General features: G+C 36.2%; 1 protein-coding gene across 1 annotated transcript in view; it reads left to right on the forward strand.

Annotated features, from left to right (window-relative positions):
* CACNA2D3 (calcium voltage-gated channel auxiliary subunit alpha2delta 3) overlaps positions 1-23,847 on the forward strand; it is a 382,512-nt gene that overhangs the window by 183,717 nt on the left and 174,948 nt on the right. The window contains exons 10-11 of the mRNA XM_058812839.1: positions 5,364-5,453; positions 9,123-9,236. Of these exons, the coding sequence (XP_058668822.1) occupies positions 5,364-5,453; positions 9,123-9,236 (204 nt within the window). The remainder of the gene's footprint in view (positions 1-5,363; positions 5,454-9,122; positions 9,237-23,847) is intronic.

Genomic DNA, 23,847 nt, shown 5'->3' on the forward strand with positions numbered 1-23,847 from the left:
CCAGCTTAAAAAACAGCCAAGTAACACAGACTTGAGTAGTAAATCTTCATTTAACTTTAATTTTTCTTACTGCTGGCAACAACCTGCAAGGAGGTGATGCTAGTTTAATTTTTATAATCTGTTTAGGAACTTCCCCAGGTTTTGAGCAGGTTGTTCTATTACTTTTCTGCAAAACTGCTGGTTCTGTAAGTGCTTGTGGTGTGCAGCTTTGAGAGCAACCTGGAATTTCTGTCAGGTACACTTCAGAAGGCATTTTTCTTTTCAGAAACCTTATTGAATGGATTTTCCTTCATGTATTTGTAAAAGACAAAGTTACAACTTGAAATATGTTTGCGTTTTGGTATGACAGTGATGTGAGTGGTGTTAATGTATTTGCCACCAGTTTCCCTAAGAAACACACAGGGATCCCAGTACTATTATTCTTCCAAAATAGAGTGCTTCAACTTTCATTTTACAATGGGAAAATACAGTAATTTGTTTTTGGAATAATTATAATGTCAGGTGATATGGCAGGTGTCACTGTGTCTCCACTTATTGCTAAAAGTTTTCACAGCCTAGCAATTGTCATAAATTTTTTGTTGGCACAAAGCTACAGTTCATTTTAGATATGTGGAAATTGTAAGCTATCCCTAATTTGCAGAACTTGCTTTAAGTTTCGTTTATCACAAAAATTAAATCTGTAATTGCATTGGGTAGCATAACTGAGGTTGAAATTAATCTGTGACCGTAAATGTGGTTTGGTAATATAAAATATGCAAGGTATATTTGAATTTTACCAGACTATTTTATAATTTGGCATCAGTGTTAAACAGCTGCTACCTTGAAGTGTATCAATTTGCTATACACAAATTTAAAAAAGAGTGGGAAATAGTTCAGACACTATTCTGTCACCGTCTGCACTTTCTCCACAAATTGCAAACATGTGGAACTGCCTATTTTAATACTAGTTTTCTTGGGCCAAGAGGTTTTCATCTTTGAGAAACTCCATGTTACAATTTACCTACCCCAAAGGAATTGGATGACAATCTGATTTAATGTAACTTCAGATTTAAAGTAACAATATTACAATATACATTCCTCTTTTATATGTTTTTTTAATGTACTATATATGGGTTGAGGACATTTCTCTGTAAATGTTTCCAGATGAAATATATCATCTTCTAGATGCACAGATAGGCACAGTAACTCCAAACTAAATCAAGAACTTACCCCAGTGTAAATTCGAATGACAGAAATAGACAGATGTAATGTATAACTTCCAAAAAGCTTTTATTTTTCTATGCAATTACCAGAAATTAAATAACCAGAAGACTGATTCAGCAAAGAAGCTGAGTGAAATTGCCAATAAGAGGTTGGTAAATACAAATTTTGCATATTGAATTTTATTTAAGCAAATTACTTTTGCATATTTATCTATCCATCTCTGTCAGATCGCAAAAAAAAAAAAAAAAAGAATCAACTGCATTGCTTAGCTGTTAAAAACGCCAAAATAGTAAAGTCTTACTGAAGTCTACTCTTATTTTAAAACTGAAAAGCTGTTATAGTCCCTCAAAACTTTCATTAGGCCCCTGACCACTGAAATTTGGTCTGATGTTTCCTATTGCAGTAACTAATTTACTTAAGAAGAATTCAGTTTTAATCTGAGTGTATTGAATCTTGAGCTCTTTGTTCAGCATTGTTTTTATGATTGGTTTTTCCCAAAAAAGCCCCTTCTTTTCCAACACAGCATGTTAGGAAACAGAAGGGGTTGGGTAATCATTGCACTCAGGTAAGCTGTAACTGCCCTGACCAAGGGTTTGGAATGGGCTGATGCCTAAATGCATTTTACACATTTATCTGTCAGTGCATGTGGGTAAACCTCCCTGTGACGCAGGTGAGCATCACTCTCCCACCTCACACAGACCTTCTGACTGGCTTTTTCTTTCCTGTTTGTGTGCTGATGCCGTCCATCTTCACAAATCTGATAAATCCTTGCCAAGTGTGTCCCAGGGCCATTTGGAGTTACAGCATGTGTGGATAGGCATGGGGAGCAATTCTAGAAGTAGCAAAGACTTGCAGTAAAGCTGACAAGGAAACCTGGAGGAATGCTGAAGCCATTAATAATGCTTTTCTGTAGGAAGCTCAGCCTTGTCAGACAATTTATAGCAAATATGCTTTTCCAGTGGAACTATATAACCTCTGTGCATATATTAGTTGTGAACTGATTCCTTTTTGGAATCAGTGGAAAATGCTTTATTCATTGTCTTGAATCCACGGTCCTGTACCCAAGCTAATTTGGGTAGTCCTACTCATCATAAGTGCTACTTTGTTTTTGGTAAACATTAGTAGGCTCTAATAAAATATTTGTGCTAGATATTGGGACTCCTGTGCAGCATATTGGCTTAACAAGAATGAAATTAAAACTTTGGGTGTTGTAATAAAAATCAAACTCAATGAAATAATTCTGAAGCCCAAAAATAATTAAAATTAATTTTAAAAACGCATCATTTTTTTCTAGATAAGTGTGAAGAGTAGAGATGGGGACTTGATTTGGTCAGTTTATGAGAGTGAACTCTCTATTGGTTTCCTTCCATTTTGTCAGTGCCAGAGAGAGATAATATAAAGGGAAACAGGTTTCCAGGACTTCCAGGGGAGGTAGATCTATAGCAAGCTCAACTTACTGAATGATGTATCTCTGTGTGAGGCTTGAGGCAGTGTTCTCATGTTAAAATGCATTAAAGCAACCTGTGAGGTCTAATCTGTGTGCCAATGAAAAGGTGAGCCAAGCTCTCTGCTGTAAGTCTGTCATGATGCTGGGGAAAACAACACCCATTGGTATAATTGTGCAAATGTTTGCTACAGTGAGCAGGAATGCTGGGCCTTTGGGGTTGCTCATATGGCATCTTTTGTACTTTTTGTTGTGTGTCTGAGATGGGCTGGTTGTCACAGCCCTACCTGGAACTGGAGAACTCAGTTCTCTGTGTTAATGTATCATCACTTGCTTTCAGATGTGTTTGTTTCCTGTTTTCAGATGTCAAATGAAGATGGCTGTAGTTTGTTCTTTTCCTTTTATTCCTGTTTGGAAAGGATAAAGCTTTGAAGGTTGTGGAGTATTCTTATATTATTTTAATGGAAGACAAATAATTTCCCCCATGGTTGTGCAGACACTGGGCTCTGTTTGCTTGGAGGGTGACCACTTTCCCTCTCCTTCCAGAATATAAAAATTTGTCATCTTCTTGTGATCATAGATACCAGTCAGCTTGTCTAATCTCAATAAACATTGTGAGGCCATTACAGCAGCCTCTAAGATAAGAGACCAGAAAAAGGATTTGCCTTAGAATTTCCTGAGAATTTCCACCAAATCAGCAAATCATTCTTCAGGTTTTGTATGGGCTAGATAAATCAGTGTCTCACTTTGACTACAAATTTGACAGCTTCTGTCACGAAGGAAGAATTCAGTTTCTGGCCTTCATCTCAGAAGAGTTTTCAATTTGCCTGCAATGACCTGGAATTGGGAAAGGAAAATCAAATTCTTGCCTGTGTTCAGATTGCCCTTTCTCCCTCCCTAACTTTACCTGTGTTCTGCATCATGAAAAGGGCTCTGAATATGTGTCAACTCCCAAGCACAGATTTGCTGAAATAAATTGCTTAAATTGATTTATTTGAATTCATTACCTCTTAAACCCTAGTGAATCAAAACTAGGAAACTAGGAAGTAACAAAAATGCAAGTTGCTATCATATTTTAAGAGACAATTTTACCTAATCCCCAAAGAATGAAAATTTAATGTGATCATCTAACCAAGTATGGTCCCAAATCCCTACAGTTGTTCATTTAACTGTGAGGCTAGAAAAGGGGAATACACTAGGGTGTACCAAAAGATGCTTTCAACAACCTCATTATAAGAGAAATTCCAACTTCAATCATGATAATTGGTTATGAATCTGTCCTCTTGTTCATTTATGCCAAAGCCAGATGCACCAGTGGTGTGATTTTAACGTTCTGTGTAACTGTCCCATGATACACAGAATATGAAGGACATTAAAAACCATCCTGGGTTTATTCTCATTTAAGTTCTGGAGGAACTCATCCTGAATTACCTGCACTTGTGGATTTTTATCCTCATTCTCCTCAGCCCATGTCTTTGAGACCTTTCTGGGTGATCACCTCCCCAGCTGAACACTTCTGTGCTTCCTCACTCAACTTCGGTGCAGCTCTGACCCTGTAATTTTGTAATCAGACATCAATGTCTGATTGTCATAATTGTGTGCCTGTTTTGCATTCAGAATTACCAAGATTATGCATGTCAATTAAGTATATGAGTCTGCAATTAGATATTGCACATTCTGGTATTTGCACATGGGAATTAAGCACACAGTTGCCCAGGAATGTTTGTGCACACAGTTGGACAGATCCCCCAGTCAAACAAGGGCTCCAAAATGACAGCAAAAAGAGACTGAGGTAAACCAGTTTATTACTAAAAAGAGCTCTTTAAGTTGTAAAGTTCAAGTATGCTTTCTGGCTCATTAAGAGCAAGGGACTCCTGGTTTTTGAGATCTGTTTGGTTTCTGAAAGTTACTGAAAGTGGAATTAAGGTGATTTTTATCTCATTCTGAAATCATGTATTCTTTTTCTTTAAACTAATATTACAGTGGCATATGTCTTGCCCTGACATTTTTTCTCTACTAGTTGGGTTGAAATGCCCTTCTCTGTTTTGCAGTTCTTTTGTACTTTTTAGCCAGTTGTAAAGACTGGAATAGCACTTCACAACAGCATTGTCTCTCCTGCTGTTTCCCATCACACAGGGCTTCATTTTCTTCTTACAAATTAATTGTCTTGTCTTCTTGTGTAGAACAGTTTTTAATGAGTCTAATATTAATATTGAGTGATAAACTCCATTTATACTTCAATGATCTAATGATTAGAATCTAAAATGACTTAATGATTAGAATGTATCATCTTTTAGAGGTGTGTACTCTCAAAGCTAATTGTTAGAAAAAATAATTTTTTATTAACTATCACATTCCAAAAACCTGCAGGGAAAATTGCTATAAATTATATAAAATTACTATACAAACTGAAAAGAAAATATGAAGATGATCTCTAAATAAAAACACAAAAAACAAAACCAAAATTATTGGATTGAATAATTAGCCAAAAATGTATGAAAACCAGGATGCCTTTGCATTATTATTGTACTAACACATCCTTAGTTTAGTGTTACTTGAAGAGTCAGAAAAAATTAACTGGGAATTATTTTGTTAATTAGTGTATGTGGTCATTTAAACCTAAGAACTTGGTCTAAAGTATTCAGAAATCCTTAATCATCAACAAGTCTGTTGTAAAAACATCCTGACAAATGAAATCTTTCTGTTCATTTTTCAGCACTTCAGGGAACACCTTGACAAACTTTTTGCAAAAGGAATTGGAATGCTGGACATTGCTTTAAATGAAGCTTTCAACATGCTCAATGAAGTAAGTTCATGCTTTTCAGATCTTTTTTGTTTTTCACCTCCTTCTTGTTTTCCTTTTTTTCAACTGAGTTTATATTTCTGAAAATATTTTAAAGTGTTTCCTGAAGTATAATCATGTATTTTGTGGAAAAAATACTGAAGTGTGTCAGTCTGCTGGAAGATGAAAAAAAGTCATCTAAACTAAATAGCAAAATGTCTTTTGATTGAAGGATGTACCTTGGAAATAAGAGCTCAAACCCAAATATTCTCAAAAAAAGTTTGACAAGTGTGCCTGCCTTTATGCTGTGTGATCCTAGATTAATTAATGGTTCTAATTCCTGTGTATTCATCTTGAAGGGCAATATTGATTGATTCTTTTCCAGGCATAAAATCTTAAAATGAAAAAAGGAGTTATCTTCTTCCACCCACTGCTCATGTGTTCAGTTAGACAGTGTGGAACTAATGCCTTCGTGTGGTGCATGCCAAAAACGACAATGGGAAAAGGTGCATGAAGTAAGGACACTGTGGGCTGTTTGTAGAGGTTTTATTAAGAATTGTGGGCACCGAATAGAATCTTGGGAACCAGAAAAACAGTATGAGTGCCTCAGTGCAAGTGATGTTCTATGCTAGTCCTCCAAATTATGTAAACTGAAAAAAAAAAATCACATTGCAGGAAGTGAAGACCTGACACAAGGTCTGTTTTGCTTTGGTTCAAAATCTGTGAGGTAACTGAAGTTATAATGATCAATGTGGTATAAAAATCTCATAATAAATTTTTATACCACATTTAATACTACAGATAGATAATCTGATAGCTCTGAGACTAAAGGGATCTGACATCCCATGTGCTGAACTGCACCCACGATGAGAGGTCTGTAAGATCATGATGGACTCTGCTACAGGTATGCTCAGATCTCCTCAAGGTGCTCTATTTATTGCTTCTATTTATACTTTAAAATAAAGTTTCAGATAGGTTCAATCCTTTTTGCATGTAAACTTCCAGAAATGCCAGCATAAAAATATTTTCCATTTTATACAGGCATATCTGCAGCGTCTCTGGGAGATTCAATTAAAGACACCTAGGCCAGAAGAAAAGCTAAATCTCCCCTTAGCAGAGTACAGAAAACCATTTTCCACTTTGTCTGCAAGATGTGACCTTTATGTGCCAGAAGCCTATTTGAATTATAGGTTAGCTAAGGATGTCTTTTCTTCATTAAAAAAAATAAATGAAAGTGGATGAATGGGGAGGGGGAAGGAGTGGGTCGTGGTATAGTAAAGGAAAAAAAAATAGAGAAAGCTTTGTGTTACACAAATAGTCTATAAAGACTCTGGCTGGATTTTAAAATGGTTCAGGGGTTACACTAATTAAACTCAGTCAATTTTGCCTTGCAATTACCTTTCAATATTTGCTATGCTTGTCAAGACTTGAAGATGTTTGCTACTGATACCTTTGAAAAGCGTGTTTAAAAATCCACTTCCAAATTCTTTCCAATTGTCAATTTATGCAGTGTACATTGTAGAGAGGAAGAATACAGAAGGGCTTGGTACAGTAGTTAGACACCTACTATGTCATGTGACAACTGCAATTATCTCTTTTGGTGACAAATGTGCTCTTTGAAGTGATTACCTTTAAAAAAATCATAACCAATTAAATAAAATTCTGTGACATTTCAAAGACTGTTAATCACAACCAACTGCTGTAAATGTCAGGATGCATTGAAATTTTTGCTGCTAACTGATGAATCACTGAGTTAATTGTAGTTCATCATAAGCCCCTTGTCATTGTTATTATTATGGAAAACACTTTCATCACTCTTGCTATTCAATAAAATTAAAAATTTTAGACAAATATGAGAAGATATTACTCATCAAAGTATTTGAATTTAATCTCATTCTTCAAAATATTCAGATAACAGTGTAGAATAATGCAGATGCATACAGAGTGGTGTTTTAAAATAAATGTACAAAGGCACTTCCCCTTCATTAATTTCTCTTTTCAGATACCTTGTCACTTGTAAAATATATTTTCCATGTGTGGAAGGTATCCCTGGACAAAGTAACTTCTCCTTTATGTGAAAATAATCTCTGTAAGATCATGAAGGAATCCCACTTAAATAATTCTGGTTCTGGTTAAGACTGGAAAACCTGTCATGATGGGAGTATTTTGAGTGACTGCCTTGCAAATTACACAGAGGCAGTGATCACAATACAGCTAACCCTGTAAATCCACATTAGCTGCCCTTTAAGGCAGAGTGTTTCTGGTCCTGTTTGCTGGATGAAAAGGAAGCTGAGCTTGAGGAGAGATGCAGGTATGATGGAAATGGTTTTTGAATGTGGGTATGGTCACTCAGACACAGAAATGTGAAGGTAGAAAAGACAGAGGACTCCTGGAACCCACCCTTTTCTACTGCAGGCATTTCTACAAAGATGAAATTTTTAGGAGAACTTTTTTAGAAAAAGTGGGTTTTAGAGTTTGGAAAACAGTGAATATGTAAGGGCAAACACACTGTGGAAAGCTTAAAAGCCAGAGCTGTCAGTAGTTCAAATCAAACCAGAATACTCTGAACAATTTCTCATGACTGCAGGAGCAGTCAGAGTCCCTGCCAGGTAATTCACCTGTGAACACAGGCACTGCTTTTTAAATGGGACCAGCCTGTTCTGGGGCACAGCAAGGCTGGGGAGGTGGGACAAGATAATTCTTACTTGGCTTTCTCAGCATCAAGAGAAGGGTGATAGGATGAGGCCTTGCCTGACCTCAAATGTGATAATGTACATGAAAACTACAAGGAAGTAATTGTAATATCCCATTTATTGATATTTTCATAGATTTTTTAAGTGCTCACACAGAGAAATTAAAAATCAAATAATTTTAAAACTTGGCGCTTTTTTTGTGCTAAAAGATGGATGTTTCACCAAAGTACCTCGAACATGTAATGCACAGAACAAGGCAATGCACAGAGCAATAAGAATTTATTCTGCAACCAAAGCAGATGGAGACATATGGATTCATAATCAGAGCACCAACTCCAGAATGAAGAGATCAAAGCTCATAATATGACAATGTGTTTGTTCTTTGACAGGGGAAAATCCCATTTGTGTAAGGATGAAGCTTCCTTTGCTTAAGCCAGAGGGTTGCAGATTTCTGTCTGAGTACCTGTGCTCAAGTACCGCACTTCAGCAGCCTGAATTACTGACATGTATTCATTTTTGGGTAATAGGAGAATCTCAGAGTATATAAATATGAACTGGGTTCTCCCAGATAAATATTTAAAGGAAAATAGCATATGGAATGTAGTCCTGAGTGAATATGAATGAATGCCATATGAATAGTCAGATGTCTCTCAGGAGTTGTGTATCTCCTGTACTTCTCAGAAAAATCATCATTCATTACTTCTTTTTGTGTAACCTGTTCTTCTAAAATGATATTTAAATCAAAGCAAACCCTATGGATGCATCAACACTCATCATCTATCAAAACCAGGAGAATACCATGTTAATTTTGGGCACTGCTACATTTATGTATGTTTCTTATTTTTCAATTCACCACGAACATAAAATCTATGAAAAAATGTTTTTAGCCTGAATATTTTCCGACTTCTTCTAAGGATGCTAGAGATGTGACAAAATCCACGTGTGATCCTGTCTTCATGTAACAGGAATGTGCATTTCCTAATGGTTGTTTCCTTTACAGTTCAATCACACAGGACAAGGAAGCATTTGCAGCCAGGCCATAATGCTGATCACTGATGGAGCTGTGGACACATATGATACCATATTTGCAAAATACAACTGGCCAGACAGAAAAGTAAGTGTCCCATCACCTTTACTGAATGGGAAACCCAAAGCTTCATATCCAATCTAAAGTGTGTATCTATTGAAAAGTCAGTAACAATCTTTCTAATTATCTATAAATGATTTTGGATCACTAATTAAAAAAAAAAAAGACACTTATATGATATTGCATAAGGATAGAAATGGCCTTTTACTGTCATAATGGTCTTAGGTCAGTTAGTAGGATATAAAGGCACTATTTCCCTCCAGGTTACATTTTTGAGCATTATATAATCCTTCCCCTGAGACACATCTTTAAGTATGATAAAAATTTTTCTTTTTTCTCCCAAAATACACATTTATAATTCAATGCTTTTTCAAGCTGAAGATGGGTATGTACTATGGACAACAAGCGGCTTACTATGACAGCAGAAAGAGCAAATGTAGTACTCAGTATTTTTAATTTATTCATTTGGCAGAGTGAAGGATAGAGCTGACAGTTGGTAAGATTTTATTAAAAATGTATCTGGCTCTATTGATCTGTATAAAGAAATTTGCCCAGAGTTAAATTACCTTATCATATAGCAAGTGGAAATTTCACAGTAGGGCAGAAATGCCTTGAATTTACCCGATGAGGAAGCTCTAGTGGGCCTTGTTTCTCTATGGGAAATAATTTTCTTCTAGATTTTGTCTTCAGCTGAAGCAAGTTTTGGGACTATTTTTGTTGTTCTTTGCCATTTTACGTGCCTATGGAAGCAACAACCACATGGTCTGAAGTGCAGTTTGAGCAAGTAATTGATTAATGTGACTGTGCTGCATGGGGTCTATATTCTGTGGAAAGTAGTTGTTTTAATTTTCAGCTTTTAGTCATGTTTCTCTTTTATAAAATTCTGTTTATTTTCTGAGTGACTTCTCTAGCTCTGTTTTATGCAAATATAATATCATTCCACTGGAAAGAAGGCCTAAAAGCTGAAGGCTTTGTGGCCAGGCCCGCCTCTCTTACTCAATGGGACGCCATCTAATTTAAGTTGTTAAGCCCTCAGATATTCCATGAGAACATTTCACTTTATCTTACAAAAACTGTTGTTAAAGGAGATTCTCAGAGTCTCCCAGAGGGTTGTGCCTCTGGTGCTGCATTTTCTCATTCTTTGGAGTTGGTTCCTCTGTTAAGAAGAAGAGACTCTGGGGAAGCTCTTATCATAGGGAATCAGCAAGGGAAGAATTCTCTGAAAGAGTCAGCTAAGTATTTTCACAAAAACATGTGTTGTGTATCTTTCATGTGCTAATCCACAGCTCCATCTGAGATAACCTGCTCAGCACAGCTGTTGCAAAAAGCAGCAGGAGAGGTTTCCATTGGGAATTCTTCTGCAAAGGCCCAGCATCAGGGGTCCTGCCTTGTTCAGCAAGGACGTGATGTCTGGGGAGAAGCTTTTAGTTAATATTCAACTCAATATTCTACTCAGCTAGCTCTTCTAAAAATATTTAATGTATTAACACAGCCTTGTAAATTGTGTTTTAAGAAACATGTATGGAAAAAAAAAAATCTAATCTTTTTTCCTCTTTTCAGCCTGAAATGTTTCAGTATGAAAAATGTAAAAGATTTCCATATGTAGGCTTTAATGCATTAGAGCTTTGAATGTCTTTGTTGGATTTGTTATTCTAGAAAGGAAGGCTATTGAAAATGCAATATCCTACATATTTGCAGTGTCAGTGTGCCTAGAAATTATGCAAAGCTGGTTTTTATATTTATAAATCTCACCTTTGAACTGCTAGATAGTTTTTGTTTTAATGTACATAATTTTCCCTATTATCTATGCATTGCCCTACCATCTTTCTTATCATTTATGTTTTTCCTGCATTGTGATACTGGGGTGGACAGTGGTGGTAAAGGGAATGGCTCTAATTGAGGTAAATTCTGAAGTTTTTGTTTACCTCATCTATGTGGTTAGCAAAGTACCACTTTCAGTTAGAGCTGATCTAAAGTTAGATAACAGCAAACAGTTTATAATTAGTTGCAGCATAAGCATTTTGTTCTCTTAAAGAAAGGAAAGAAATCTTTATACAGCTGTGAAGACTTTAAAAGTTTGTCAGTGAGAATCTCTAAAAATGGAGAGTGAATACAAACTTGTGGGACATAAGCACCAATTCATGTTTTCTTCCTTTTTCCAAACCATTTATATCTTTGCAAAAGATAGCCTTAAATATATATATACTAAAAATCATCTTCCTTCTGATAATGCATTAAAATAAAATTGTGTTGCTGTTATTAGGAAAGGGAATAAAATGGCTACAATTAAATCCCTAAAGTAGCTTAAATTAAGCAATTGAGTTTTTTGAAGGAAATCAGCCTGATTTTTTGTAGATACTAGGAAATTGTGACCATCAAAAGACTTTTAAAAGTCATCTTCTGGACAGTTTCCCTGAAAGAAAGAATGCTTTCATTTTACTGGGTTTTTTATGAGTCTCTGTCTTCCTCAGCAAAAGGGGAAAAAAACCCAAAAATATTTCCCCATGTTTACTTAGTATCTTCTACTACTTTAAATGCAAATCTAGTAGATGCTATTTTTATAACACACTATATTTTATTTATATGACTAGTTGTTAACATCTATTTCCTTCTTTTTATGAGGCCATAGGTGCAATCTTAAAGAGCTGATTCTCACACATTAGAAATGAGTTTGTGCTATGTACATAATTTTTCTCATTCATGGAACTTACATTCAGTACTTTCCAATTTCTGTGATTCATTCAAGGCAGCTCTGCCACGTGAAGTACCAAAATGGGAATAATTAATCCACAAGAGTAAATAAATCTACACATCTCCTATAAAAGCCCAGCTTTTCATCATGTAGCAGAAATAAGTATTTAAAAGGAGTTGTACCAGGAAATATTTGTTTACAATGAGAGCTATAATATAGTTGCAATAATTTTATTTTTTTAAGATGTCCTATTTCAGGAGAAAGCCTTTTAAGTCTCAAAATATCTTTTTGATGTCAGTTGTACCAAAATAATGCTTTTATTCTATGTTACTGCTCCTACTATGAGATCCAAGTGCATTATCAGAAACCAAACAAAATCCTGCACTTAGGTATTTCTCTAGGTCCCTTGTTCTAATTCAAAAGGATGAAAGGCCATGGGTAGGGGAGGCGGGCAGACAGATAAATGTGACTACATGGAAGGATAGTGCTTCAGGTCTGCTCCCAGAAGATAGTACCACTAAGGATCTTTTCTTAAATAAAACTGTCCTACTTTCTTTCTAGTGGAAAATTCCAGCAATAACTCACAGAAAATTCCATGAAGATTAATCTTGTAAATGTTGATGAAATGCCTTAGCACATAAAAAATTGGAATTATGATGAGATTAGAGATATTAACAGAGCTTCAAGCTTTGTCAGGTTCTCAGCTGAAAGTCATTTTAATCACTAATTGAAAATTAGTAAACTTGGAACAGAAAGCATCTACTTAAATATTATTTAACGAATTTTGTCATTTTAAATATGGCAAGACTTTTCTCAGAATCTTGTGATATTGCAAAGGAAAATAACGCAGTAAATTCTCTTCCATGAATTTGCACAACATTTGCATGAATGTGGAAGGGAACAATTTTAAACCCTATTAACTCACTGACAGCTCCATGAAGTCTCATGATGCTTTTTCTTCACTGGTTAAAACGACCCAGTGCTCGAATACTTGAGAGTCTTTTTCTCTCCTCTGTTTCCCATTGTTTTTATGTGGCTGTCAAGTTCTATGCTTCTACAAAACCCATCTACTCCTTGTTTTGGAGAAGCCAAAAAGCATTTCTTCTATAAACATGATTGAGAGCAGAGTCTAAAGTCTCATTGAGATCAAGGGGAAGTCAATATTTCAGTTTGGGTACAGACTTTTAGTATTTTTTTTGGGGTCAGTGCAGCACTCAGGTGGCCAAGGGAGGTGTCAGCTTTGTGACCTTTCATGAGTTTTGGCAACCAGAAAGAAATGTTCTGCTCCTTGGGCCTGAGAGGCCTTTGCCTCATGGCATTGTACTACATGAAAAGCCTGGAAAAGAAAGTAAAAGAATAATTGAATCATTTGAACTTCATCCTCCCCTTTGGGTGTGTCTTTGAGTCTGAAAAGCATTTGCTTCCAAAATTATGTGAAAGTTATACACGATGGTAAATGCATGCAAAACCAGAAGCACTAATTCCTCACTAAGTCAAGTCAAATGGAAACCAAAATCCCACCTAAAGTTTCCTCATTTTCTAGAATCAAATCCAGATAGAGAATCTGGGATAAAAATACCTCTGTATCCAGTTACCTTGTTAGTTATCCTGCAGCCTTTCTTTTTCTGGGCAAGTCACAGATAATAGAACTTCATCTGTCTGTCTCCTATTATTCTGAGGCTCTGGGTAGAATTAATTTTGTATGGCACAGAAATATTTTCTTTATGCTTATGAACCATTACAACAAGGCAGAGATTTACGATGGTTTCTATCGGTGCTAAGGCTTCAAGTAGGGTGAGTATAAAGCACAACTGCAATAACATCTTTATTCCAACTGCTAAATGATTATGGTGTAGAAAGACCTAACAGCCAGTGCTGCCCATGTCTGAATGGAACTGTTGAAATTACAATATAAATAGTTCCATGACTTTTAAGTGCTTATACCTACTCTTACATCTGCTTTATAGGAAAAATTTCACAGTCTGGCAGGTCTCTGGTTCTATATACAGTACTTAAAATTGTAATTGAATCCAGAGAGCAGCACCTTGAAATTTGCTGGATTTAGATTTGGTTTCATAATGGAATACTAGATTTGCAGGCAGTAATAATCAGTTAATAGCTCCTTAATTACATGGGACTTTCATGTATACTTTTACAGGATCAGTATTTATGGTATATTTAATAATATATGGCTTTCTTAAATATTTAAGAAAACACTTGGTCATTCCTGGTGAAAACTGGTCACTTGGTCACTAAAGCTCTTAATATCAATCCACTCATTTATATTAGAGATCTATGAAATAAAAAATTAAATGCAATTGTTCTGCCTTTTAAATTTTTTTAGCTAGAAATCTATTTAGTGAGTTTATTTAGTGATCCACAATCTATTGGCTTCAACTGCTGTATATACAAAATAAATGTCTGAGCTTTGGGTATATGAAAAATCCTCAAACATTTAATTACTGCCATAGGACAGGACAGGAAAGCGCTTTCCTTATCCTCCTTGAGCAAAGAAAGATGAAAACATGGCATGAAAACTAAAGAAATTAATGGGTGCTGTGAGAACAGGCTACAAGAATGGGTGGCTGCATTGTGGCACTGCAGTGGTGGCAAATCATCTTTCTCTTCATGTCTGCCATCCACAGGGTACAAACCTTCCTGCAGAGCCTTCACCAAGTCTGCAGCTTGGGAATGAGGCAAAGTTGGCAACATGGAGCATTCGTACAGCAAATTGAATGTCTCATGTGCAGTCCTGTCTGGATGTTATTAAACTGAGTTTCTTTCTGAAAAGGCTGACGTACTTTGGAGGCAGATGCCATTACTGCTACACAAACCTGGTGCTTTATTACTGCTTATCTCAAGAACAAAAGAAGGTCCAGACACTTTATAGGCCTTTCAAGCTATGATGTAACTTATATTAATTACTTACCTTTTTAGGCACTCCTGTAGTATGACAAAAGATGGAGTATGAGATCAAACAGAAGTTTTTGATTTCAGGATAAAAAGAAACAACTCATCACAGCTAAATTTCTGACCCAAGTGTGATTTCATTTTGAGAAAAGAAGTTTTAAAAATGTTTCATTTTGCCTTATTACTTCTCCTCTTAGAGAGAAAAATAGGTGGGTAGGTTCTCTTTCAGTGAATGGAGGGTTTTTTTGGTCAAAACTACCATAATGATTTCTACAAATTTGTCATTAGTGTTTTTACTTGAATTCTTTTATGTGACACTCAGAGTAGTTAAGACCTCTTTTTCAGTCACTTGTCAATTTAATTTGCCATGAAGAAACTTCCCCTGCAGTGCTCAAATTGAAACAAATGGAGAGATGTTTTTTGTGAAGATAAAGGTAATTAAATATTATCCTCAGGGCATATATGGATTGCCAGAGGAAGGATTACTGCTTCTTATACACAGTCACTTGTTGGCTGGAATCATGGAGGAGCTAATGCTTTCTGAATGTTTGAAGACTTTTAGATGGAATGATAATTTATACCCTTTGAAAATGCATATTCAAAGTGCCCTTACTGTGCTAATATTTGTAATATAATCAGAAATAGATACACAAGTGAATTAGCCATGAGTCATACAGAACACCTTATAAATAAGGGACAGTCTAAATGGAGAATAATCCACAATTTGAAATAGATTATCCAAAGTACTCTTTGGGAACTCATGAGTGTTAGTAATGCAAAAATGATTCCTTTTCCTTGTAAAAAAGAAGATAACTTTTATGTATATGTAGACATAGAGAGATCCAAAATTTGAGATAAAATAGGTGTCCATAAAACGTGCCTTGATGACACCAAGTAATCACTATTTGCCTCTGGCATAAAACTCCTTGTGGCTGAAATGTTTGGCTGGTGTCCCTTATTAACAAGAGAGACCAAAACATAAGAAGTAAATATCATAATAAGAAGCTGATATATAATGGATTCTGTTTACTAAAAAACCCCAACCAACCAAACTTTCTCCTGATAGTTTATGTGCTGTAAGGTCTTAGTTCTTCAAAATTATCATGCCAGAAGCAAGACAGTTAAAGTGGGGATGGTAATTGCAGAAATATGCCTACTTTTTTCTGTGGACTCTGTCTATTCCTGAGGTAATGTTTTTTGTGAAGAATTGTGTCATCTGCTTAAGGAAATGGTGAGATCATTTATTTCTTGAAGTTCTTTAACAGCATAATAAAAACTGTATTTTAGTTTGTGTGGTTTAAACTGAGAAATGCTGCAGTTATCTTAAAAAGCCAGGATTCAGTTTATAGACTGTTTTAAATTCTCTTTAGAATGTATGCATCTTCTTAAACATTACAGACAGAAAAGAGATATTGAAATTTGTCAGAGCTGTTCTATTTTAGAGGAGTACCAACGGTCTCTGTAAAATCTCCAGAATGTTTATTGTTGGTTGTGAGTGACCCACCACCAAAAAGGTGACCACAGCTGCATATATAAAACCCATTATTTGCACTGGACAATAAAGGGATAATACAGTACTCCAAACAATTATTTTGGATTAATATAATTTTAAAAATAAGTATAGTAAAGATAAGATAGTTAAAAAAAAAGTCAAGGTTGTGTTGGATTGAATGTCTTCCTAAATTTCCTGTTTAGCGTTTGCCTTTTAGAAAGAGTTGAAATAATGTGATTTTATATTAAATGTTGCATTACAGCCAAGAGTCATAGTGAAAACTAAGTTGGTGCAAAAGATAAAACTAGAGTTATGTTCACTCATCTCTAGTTCCTCCACTAATAGCCTGAAATTAGGATATAATAGCTCTGCAAACTTGCTCAATAGGTGTTTTCTGATCTGTAGAGCGGAAGTTACAAAGTGAAAATTTTCACTGGCTTTACAGACAGGGAAGAGTGAAAAATTCACATGTATTTTCCAAGTAAGCTTTAAAAAACTGTACTTATGATGTCGTGTTACAACCCTATTTTTTTTCAATGTAAGATTAAGCTTGAGTCAAAACCAGTATTGTGTGGTGGACAAGCACTTTAATAGGATTAGAGAATTTTTGATGACTAAGAGGAATGGCCCCAATTTGATGCCGGAGTAAGAGTAGAGGAGACAGTGCAATTGTGAAGGTTGAACGGGAAAATGGGTTATTGCATCTTCTCCTGACCAACAGGTCAGATTCCTTCCTCTGGTGAGGTACAGCAATTCCAACAGGCTGTAAGCAGCTGCTAAGTACCCTGGAAAACTAAGGACCACTCAAAAAAATAACTGTTTTCAGACATTTTTTTTCTGAGTTCTGAATTATATTTCTAACTTGTTTGTATGATCCATTCTTAGTTGACTCCTGTATCATTTTTCCCTTAATGAAATCTTCATACACTCCTATTTTCTGTAACTCTCACTGTATTAAAATAAGCCATAGTGTGTTGTTTCATTGCACAGGGAAACTTTAACTTCTGTTGGATATTTACATTAAGTTGAGAAGGTTGGTAAATTGCATGTTTAAATATCAAATCTCAGGAGATGTTTGGAAAGGGAGTGTTACAAAGAGAGGAAGTTAAGTGTTTGGTATAGTATTCTCTTGCTGGCATCCCATTACATACAGCAAATGGTATTTCTTGCTCATTTTACTCTGAGAGGCGAAATTCTGCTGGTTTGGAAGTACAACAGACGTTGTTTATATGAAATTATTATTCATATATACCATTTTCCCAGAGTACCTCTGTTATCCTTTGTGGTGTCTGGCTGTGGAACAACCCCTCAATGCATGCACATATATCAAGGCAGTAGGAGAGATTCATTCCATGCAGGGGCTCATGTATGTCTAGTTTAGTATTCATTTCAGTGAAATGCTTACATATGTGAGTTATTACATCCCTGCTAACCAAAGCAATGGATTCAGGCATACATTAAAGCGCTTTACTGAATTAAGAACTAAACAAGTTATCCAAACAATCCCATCTTTAGAACTCTGTTGTGGGTCTGCTGATTCTTTCTGAGTGGTTGAATCTTTAACTTTGTTAGTGGTTAGGCATTTTATAGAACACCCATTTAAAGAGCACTGTTTGTTTATCTCACTGTATTTATACCTACTTTTTCTAAACTGGCATAACAGCATTAACTGCATTCTGAGACTTCTGCAAAACACGGCAGCCTCTGTGGACTTAACTTTTGTGTTCTGTTCCCATGTGCAGACGTCTGCTGCAAAACTGATAAAAACCTATTCTTTTCTATGAGGTTCTAAATTCCATCATACCATGAGCCTCGCTACTATCCTTACCACCATTGTCTCTGTGCAGAATTGGGATTTGCACATCTGAATAAATGTTTTCTTTCTGTGGGATGCCATTTGTGCACTGACTTCTCTTATGATTTCAGTTCAGTCACAGAGGTTTTCCCTTACAAGTTCGTGAGAGATTTTTGCTGGATCTTAACACTGAAGCTGAGCTCAGTGCATTGTTAGAAGACAGAAGTCTTTATTCTGCCACCTTACATCATTAGACATATCTTGAGAAAACATGAAGGATTTTGAATCATACAGGATTTTTTACTGAAGAAGGCTTTAAAATCCATTGTAGTAGTAAAGTGTAAATGCCAATGACTGCTGTTCAGCAAGTTGTTATGAAAATAGAAGCAGCTATAAATATTTATAAAACATTTTGAAACGTGTTACATGGAGGTTCATAAAACAGAACACCTACAGAGCCTGGACAATTCAAGACAGAAGCCACTTAAGGTTTGTTTTCCTGGAAAAATGTTTCCTTCTCAAATTGTACAATCAAGCTCCTTAGCTCTCATGCTTATGTACGATCTGGAAATATTCAGCAACTTCTGGTATCCCTTTCATGTTCACATCAGCTATTTTAAAAATAAGCAGAAACAAGTCATCCCTGTGTGAGGAAAAATGCCACAAACACCCTTAGAAAGATGACTACTCTCTGTTGTCATGATGCATAAAGGAAAATTTAGAAGTCTGCATGAATGGAGACAACAGACAAATATTCTAGGCAAGCTGGACAATCCTCTTGGCAAGAATAAAATATGATGGTGTGTTAAAAAAAAGTAATTTTTTCTTAGAGTTTTAAATCAAATGATTCAGTATTTCAGCCTCTGATGAAGGAGAATTCTTTGGGGTTTTAATAATGTCTAAGGTAGTATTGGATATTGTCTGTTTCTGTGTTTTTAGCTGGTTTAATAATACAAGATAGTAGTACAACCATGAAGATGGTTTCCTAAGAATAAAAAGCAAAAGATAGAACAACACTGGCCTTTCAATGAATCATATTTCAGTCTAAATCTTTAAGTATTGCTAAAAAAAGCAAAATGAAAAAATTCCTAGGCATTTTGTCTATTCTATTAACTTAATCTCCAAGAGTGCAATTAACTGAGCATATATTTTTTGAGTTTGCTCATCTTCTGAAAAAGCAATGGCTGAATTTTTCATAAAATGTGAGTTTTGTCCAAATACTGAAACATGTGTGGTAGGGATGGGTGAAAACTGTAAACATTTGCTTTGGCTAAGTTTGCATCACGTTAGGGGGTGAGTTTTCATAAAATATTCATGCTACCAGGTTTTCTAGGCACAAAAATTCATGGAAAATGAATTTCATCCTGTGTGCAGAAGTGACTCTGGTTAGACTATCTTTCTCTCCATCCATTGAAATGGAAACTTGAAACTGAAAGTCCCTCATGAGTCCCCAGTCACTGTGGCAGCACCACCAGTGAAACCTTTTTGCAGTTGTACAATACTGTGTGTTCAGCTCTCCTGCAAGAACTTCTTTAGAAAATGCCTCTAAGTACAGATCAATAGTGGTTTTCTCTCTGTCTCTCACACAGGGGGCAATATTTGCCAAGACAAAAGATCCTGTTAGCTGCCTTGCGAAATGAGTTTTCTTTGCTGGAGGTAGTTTCTAGCACTGTCCTGTGTGTTATTCAGTACAATCCTGTCAAAATGGGAGTTATGGTCTATTCTGGGGCTATGTCTCTGACTTATCCCTGATTCCATGAAGAGTAGTACCCACAGTATTTATAAAGCCAATGGAACTGTTTAGAATTTTTTTGAAAAGCGTGACAGAACTCAGTCCATAATCAAAACTTACCTTACAAATTATTTAAACAAAAATTTATATCAACATAATTCTGACAACTATGGCAATAACTTGTAAAAAATATTTTGATACATTTAAGCAACCAAACACAAATTTTTAGAAAATATTCAAGTGTGTACACAAGCAGCATGAGAAAGCTGTGAGTACAGAGTTTTTAGCGCCATATCTGATAATACTGAATTTTTGGCTAAAAATTTTACTGGCTAAGTACATTTTGACATATGGCACCCCATTTTGAAACAAACTGTTTTATTTTGGCTGACCTAAATTCTCCTTAAAAGGCCATGTATGGAAACTAGAGATGAGCCAGACATCTGAGGATGCCTTTGCGGTACATCATGTTTGTGCCATTTCAGACAGAAAAATGCGCTTGGCTCTGAATTTGTGTGCAGCAAGCAACAATTAATAAGCCATTGGACCATCAATATAATTGGTGGGTGCTTCCCTATGGTTTTAACAGTCTTATATACAATAATCAGTTGTATGAAAAGGTGAATATCAAAACGAAGTCTTTGCGCTCTGCTTGCATTAGCAATAGGTAATAATAAATACAATTTTCGAAATCACAGTTTGGTTCATTATGAAATCCTCACATACCTTCCCCAAGTGAGGAGACATGGCTAGACTGAGGTCAGGCCGTTTTTGGTCACATAGCAGCAGGGATGTATGGAATGTCTTTTCATCCCCCTGCCCCTCCACAGCCTTCACAAAAGTAGCTCAAAATGGTCTCTTCTCCCAGGCAAGCAGATGACAGTCATTAATCACTGGCAACCAGTCAGAACATACTTCTAGGCTGACAAATATTGAACCTTTAAGGGCATTAAAATTCCTTAATTCCTTTCCTGAATTCTTCCATCAAACTCCTGAATTCACTGAGGGAACTCTGACAAAACTTGTGCCACTGCACCAGAACCACTTTCAGATGTGCTCTTCCAGAGATTCACTTGCATAACTACTGAGAATTATCTTTGAGGATAACTGGTTAGAAGGGATGGGCAGGATCTGTGCACAATGTACACCACAGGGACTCTCAGGAAAAGGAGAAGAATTCAGCACAAAAGTGCTCATGTTGTATAAATTACCACAGCTGCTTTTGCTGAGGAGAGGGAAAACAGTTGAACTTGAGCTCAGCTCTAAGGGTTGCAATGTTGCCATATTGCATGCATTTTGAAAACTTCATAATTCATTAGAAAACTGTCCATCATTTAGTGAGAAATAGATGAGTGAACACCTGGTTTAGTTATGGTTTGTTGTGCTGCTTTTTAAATGTTGGAATATTTAATAGCCATATTAAGGGAATATTAGAGCAAAGAAAGCCACACAGGTATTTTACAAATACCTGTAATGAACTTTTATATTCCTTTATATACATACAAATATTCATATACTTTATTTTTTCTACTAATGTACAGATCTAGCCTTTCCAAAAGATGGTGGCTCAACAAAAGAGGTATATTTTCCCCTTTTCTCCAAAGTGACTTATTAATGGATTGTTGAGTGGCAAAAGAGTCTGGTGTTCACTTCCACACTAATGTTTAATCAAGTTTTAACAGCACTACAGTATCTAACATGATGCAGGGCTGGTCACAGGAGCTGTGCCAGTACAAAGTGTAGCTGCCCTCTGAGTGAGGCTGGACTATGAAATCAGAAGCATGGGCAAGATTATCACGCCAACATAAGCAGATGTTTTCCTCCATTTTTCTCCATTAATTTTGCTGATCTAATAGTAAAAAGTTCTATGTGTGTTTAATTGTCTGTTTAATTGCTCAGACTGTGATGTATTTCCCACTAGAGAAGTTCCTTTTGTGGCACAGGTTCTTGCAAAAAAGTTTTCTGGAACAGCATTCTGAAAAGAGACTTTTGACAATTAGTCTACACTGTGCATATTTGTCTCTAAGTTTTGGAAGAGGTCCATGGAAAATCAGTAAGATTTTAGAGGGAACTTTTGCACAACGGTGTAATTTTATAGCTGGATGCTTTCATTTATTCTCTAATGTGTTGACTGAGTGTAAACATAACGTGTTACATTCTTCATGAATGTGCAGAAGAGTCTTTACCATGGGTGCAGATTTGGACCCAGTTTTAAGTTGTGCCATGTTTTTGTTATTTTTGTTGGTGTTATTTTGGATTTTGTTATTGCTGTTACTGTTTTTTGGTTTTGGCTGTTGTTTGCTCCATTGCTTTAACTATCTGATGAATCTGTAACTGATAGAAACACAGAATCCTAAGGGCTGCACTGTGAGAGCCTCTCCAACTCCTGATCCCACTTTAGAAGCCCTTTGTCAATGGAATAATAAATTATTCCTGTGTTGCTGAAGTGCTCTGTACATGCTCTCAGTGTGGATTAAGTAGCTGATATATTCTGTTCAAATAATGCCTGCACTTCATGGCAGACACAAACAAGCAGTTCTAATGTTTCTTTGACACTTGTTTGTTGTCATAAACAGTTGTAATATTTTAAGAGTGTGGTACTGTGCTAATTATGAAAGTAGGCAAGATCCTATGATATAAATAAAAATGTAAGAGAATCTGGACTGCCTCACAAAATGTAGGGCTTAAGAAACTCTAGAACACCCAGAAGTTGAACAAGGAATTGTCTCCCTTCAAGACAACTTGAGTCTTAAGCTTCCTTATCCTATGATTTATAAGTCTGGATCATAATCTCAGCATTAAATAGAATCTGAGAGATGCTGATATTTTATCACATTTATCAATTCCACTGCATTTCACCTGTCAGCACTGAACAAATCTCGGGAAAAAATGGAAGAGATTCTTTTATGCAAACATGTCATTGGCAAATCTCTTCTATTTTTTCCCCTACCTGCCACAGTCAGAGCTGCCTGTGTGACAGAAGCTGTTAATAAATAAGGCCCCGAGCCTCTTGATGGCAGTGTATTTCCTTCTTGAGTTCTTAGGCTTTACAGAACATTTATGTCTCATTACAGCCAGTACAGCAGTTTATGCCCTAATAAATCAAGGGAGCTTTGCAGAGATGATCTTGACAGTAATGAATCTTTCTGTTGGCATTTCCACTTCACAGACACAAATAATGAAGCAAAACTGCCCCATCTGGCCACTGAGTACGAGTCAAATCACAGTGGGAAGCTGTTTCCTCAAGCATGACAAAGGTCATTGTGTGCAGCAGGAGTGAGGGATAGCAGGTTGTGCCGTGAGTGACAGTGCAGGATGAAGCCATTTGTGAGCTTTTATCATTATAATTACATTTGTTAGCCGTGCTGCCAAGACTCAGCCCGCGCTTCCACCGAGCCTGTGTGCTCTTGCATCAAAAGCTGCCTGAACTGATTCCTGCAGCTTGTCTGGAGAGGGGTTGGTTGGGTATTGCACAGGAATTGATTTCATCAGCTCAATCAGCCACTGAAGTGGTGTTGTTATTGAAATCTCTCTCGGTAATACATATTTTTTTTGAGTTTCTGAAAATGTACTGATTTGAGAGAGGAAAAACTGGCAAAATATGCTGCGTGCTAGTTGTAAATAAACAGATATACCAGGATCACTCTCGGAAGGGGTGTTATCATTAAAGTCTCTCTTGGTAATATTTTCTTTTAAATTTCTGAAAATGTGCTGCCTTGAAAGAGGAAAACCTGGCAGAATATGCTGCATGCTAGTTGTAAATGGACAGATATACCAGGATCACTCTGCTTTAGGAACATATGGAAGAAATGCAGAATATGTCATCTCAGATTGGCTGGTGGGTGCACTGAGCCTCCTGTGTGGCCTTTGGCAGAACGTGAGCAGGTGATCCTTCCACCTGTTCTAAAATCTTGGGTCTGGCATTATTGTTAAACTGTTCATTTGTTAATAAAGTCCTTGCAGCACAGAACTTGGATGTACACCAAGAATCCTTGAAGGCTTTTTCCAGGGTCCTTC

This window comes from Ammospiza caudacuta, chromosome 12, assembly GCF_027887145.1.
Source record: "Ammospiza caudacuta isolate bAmmCau1 chromosome 12, bAmmCau1.pri, whole genome shotgun sequence".
Classification (NCBI taxonomy): Eukaryota; Metazoa; Chordata; class Aves; order Passeriformes; family Passerellidae; genus Ammospiza; species Ammospiza caudacuta.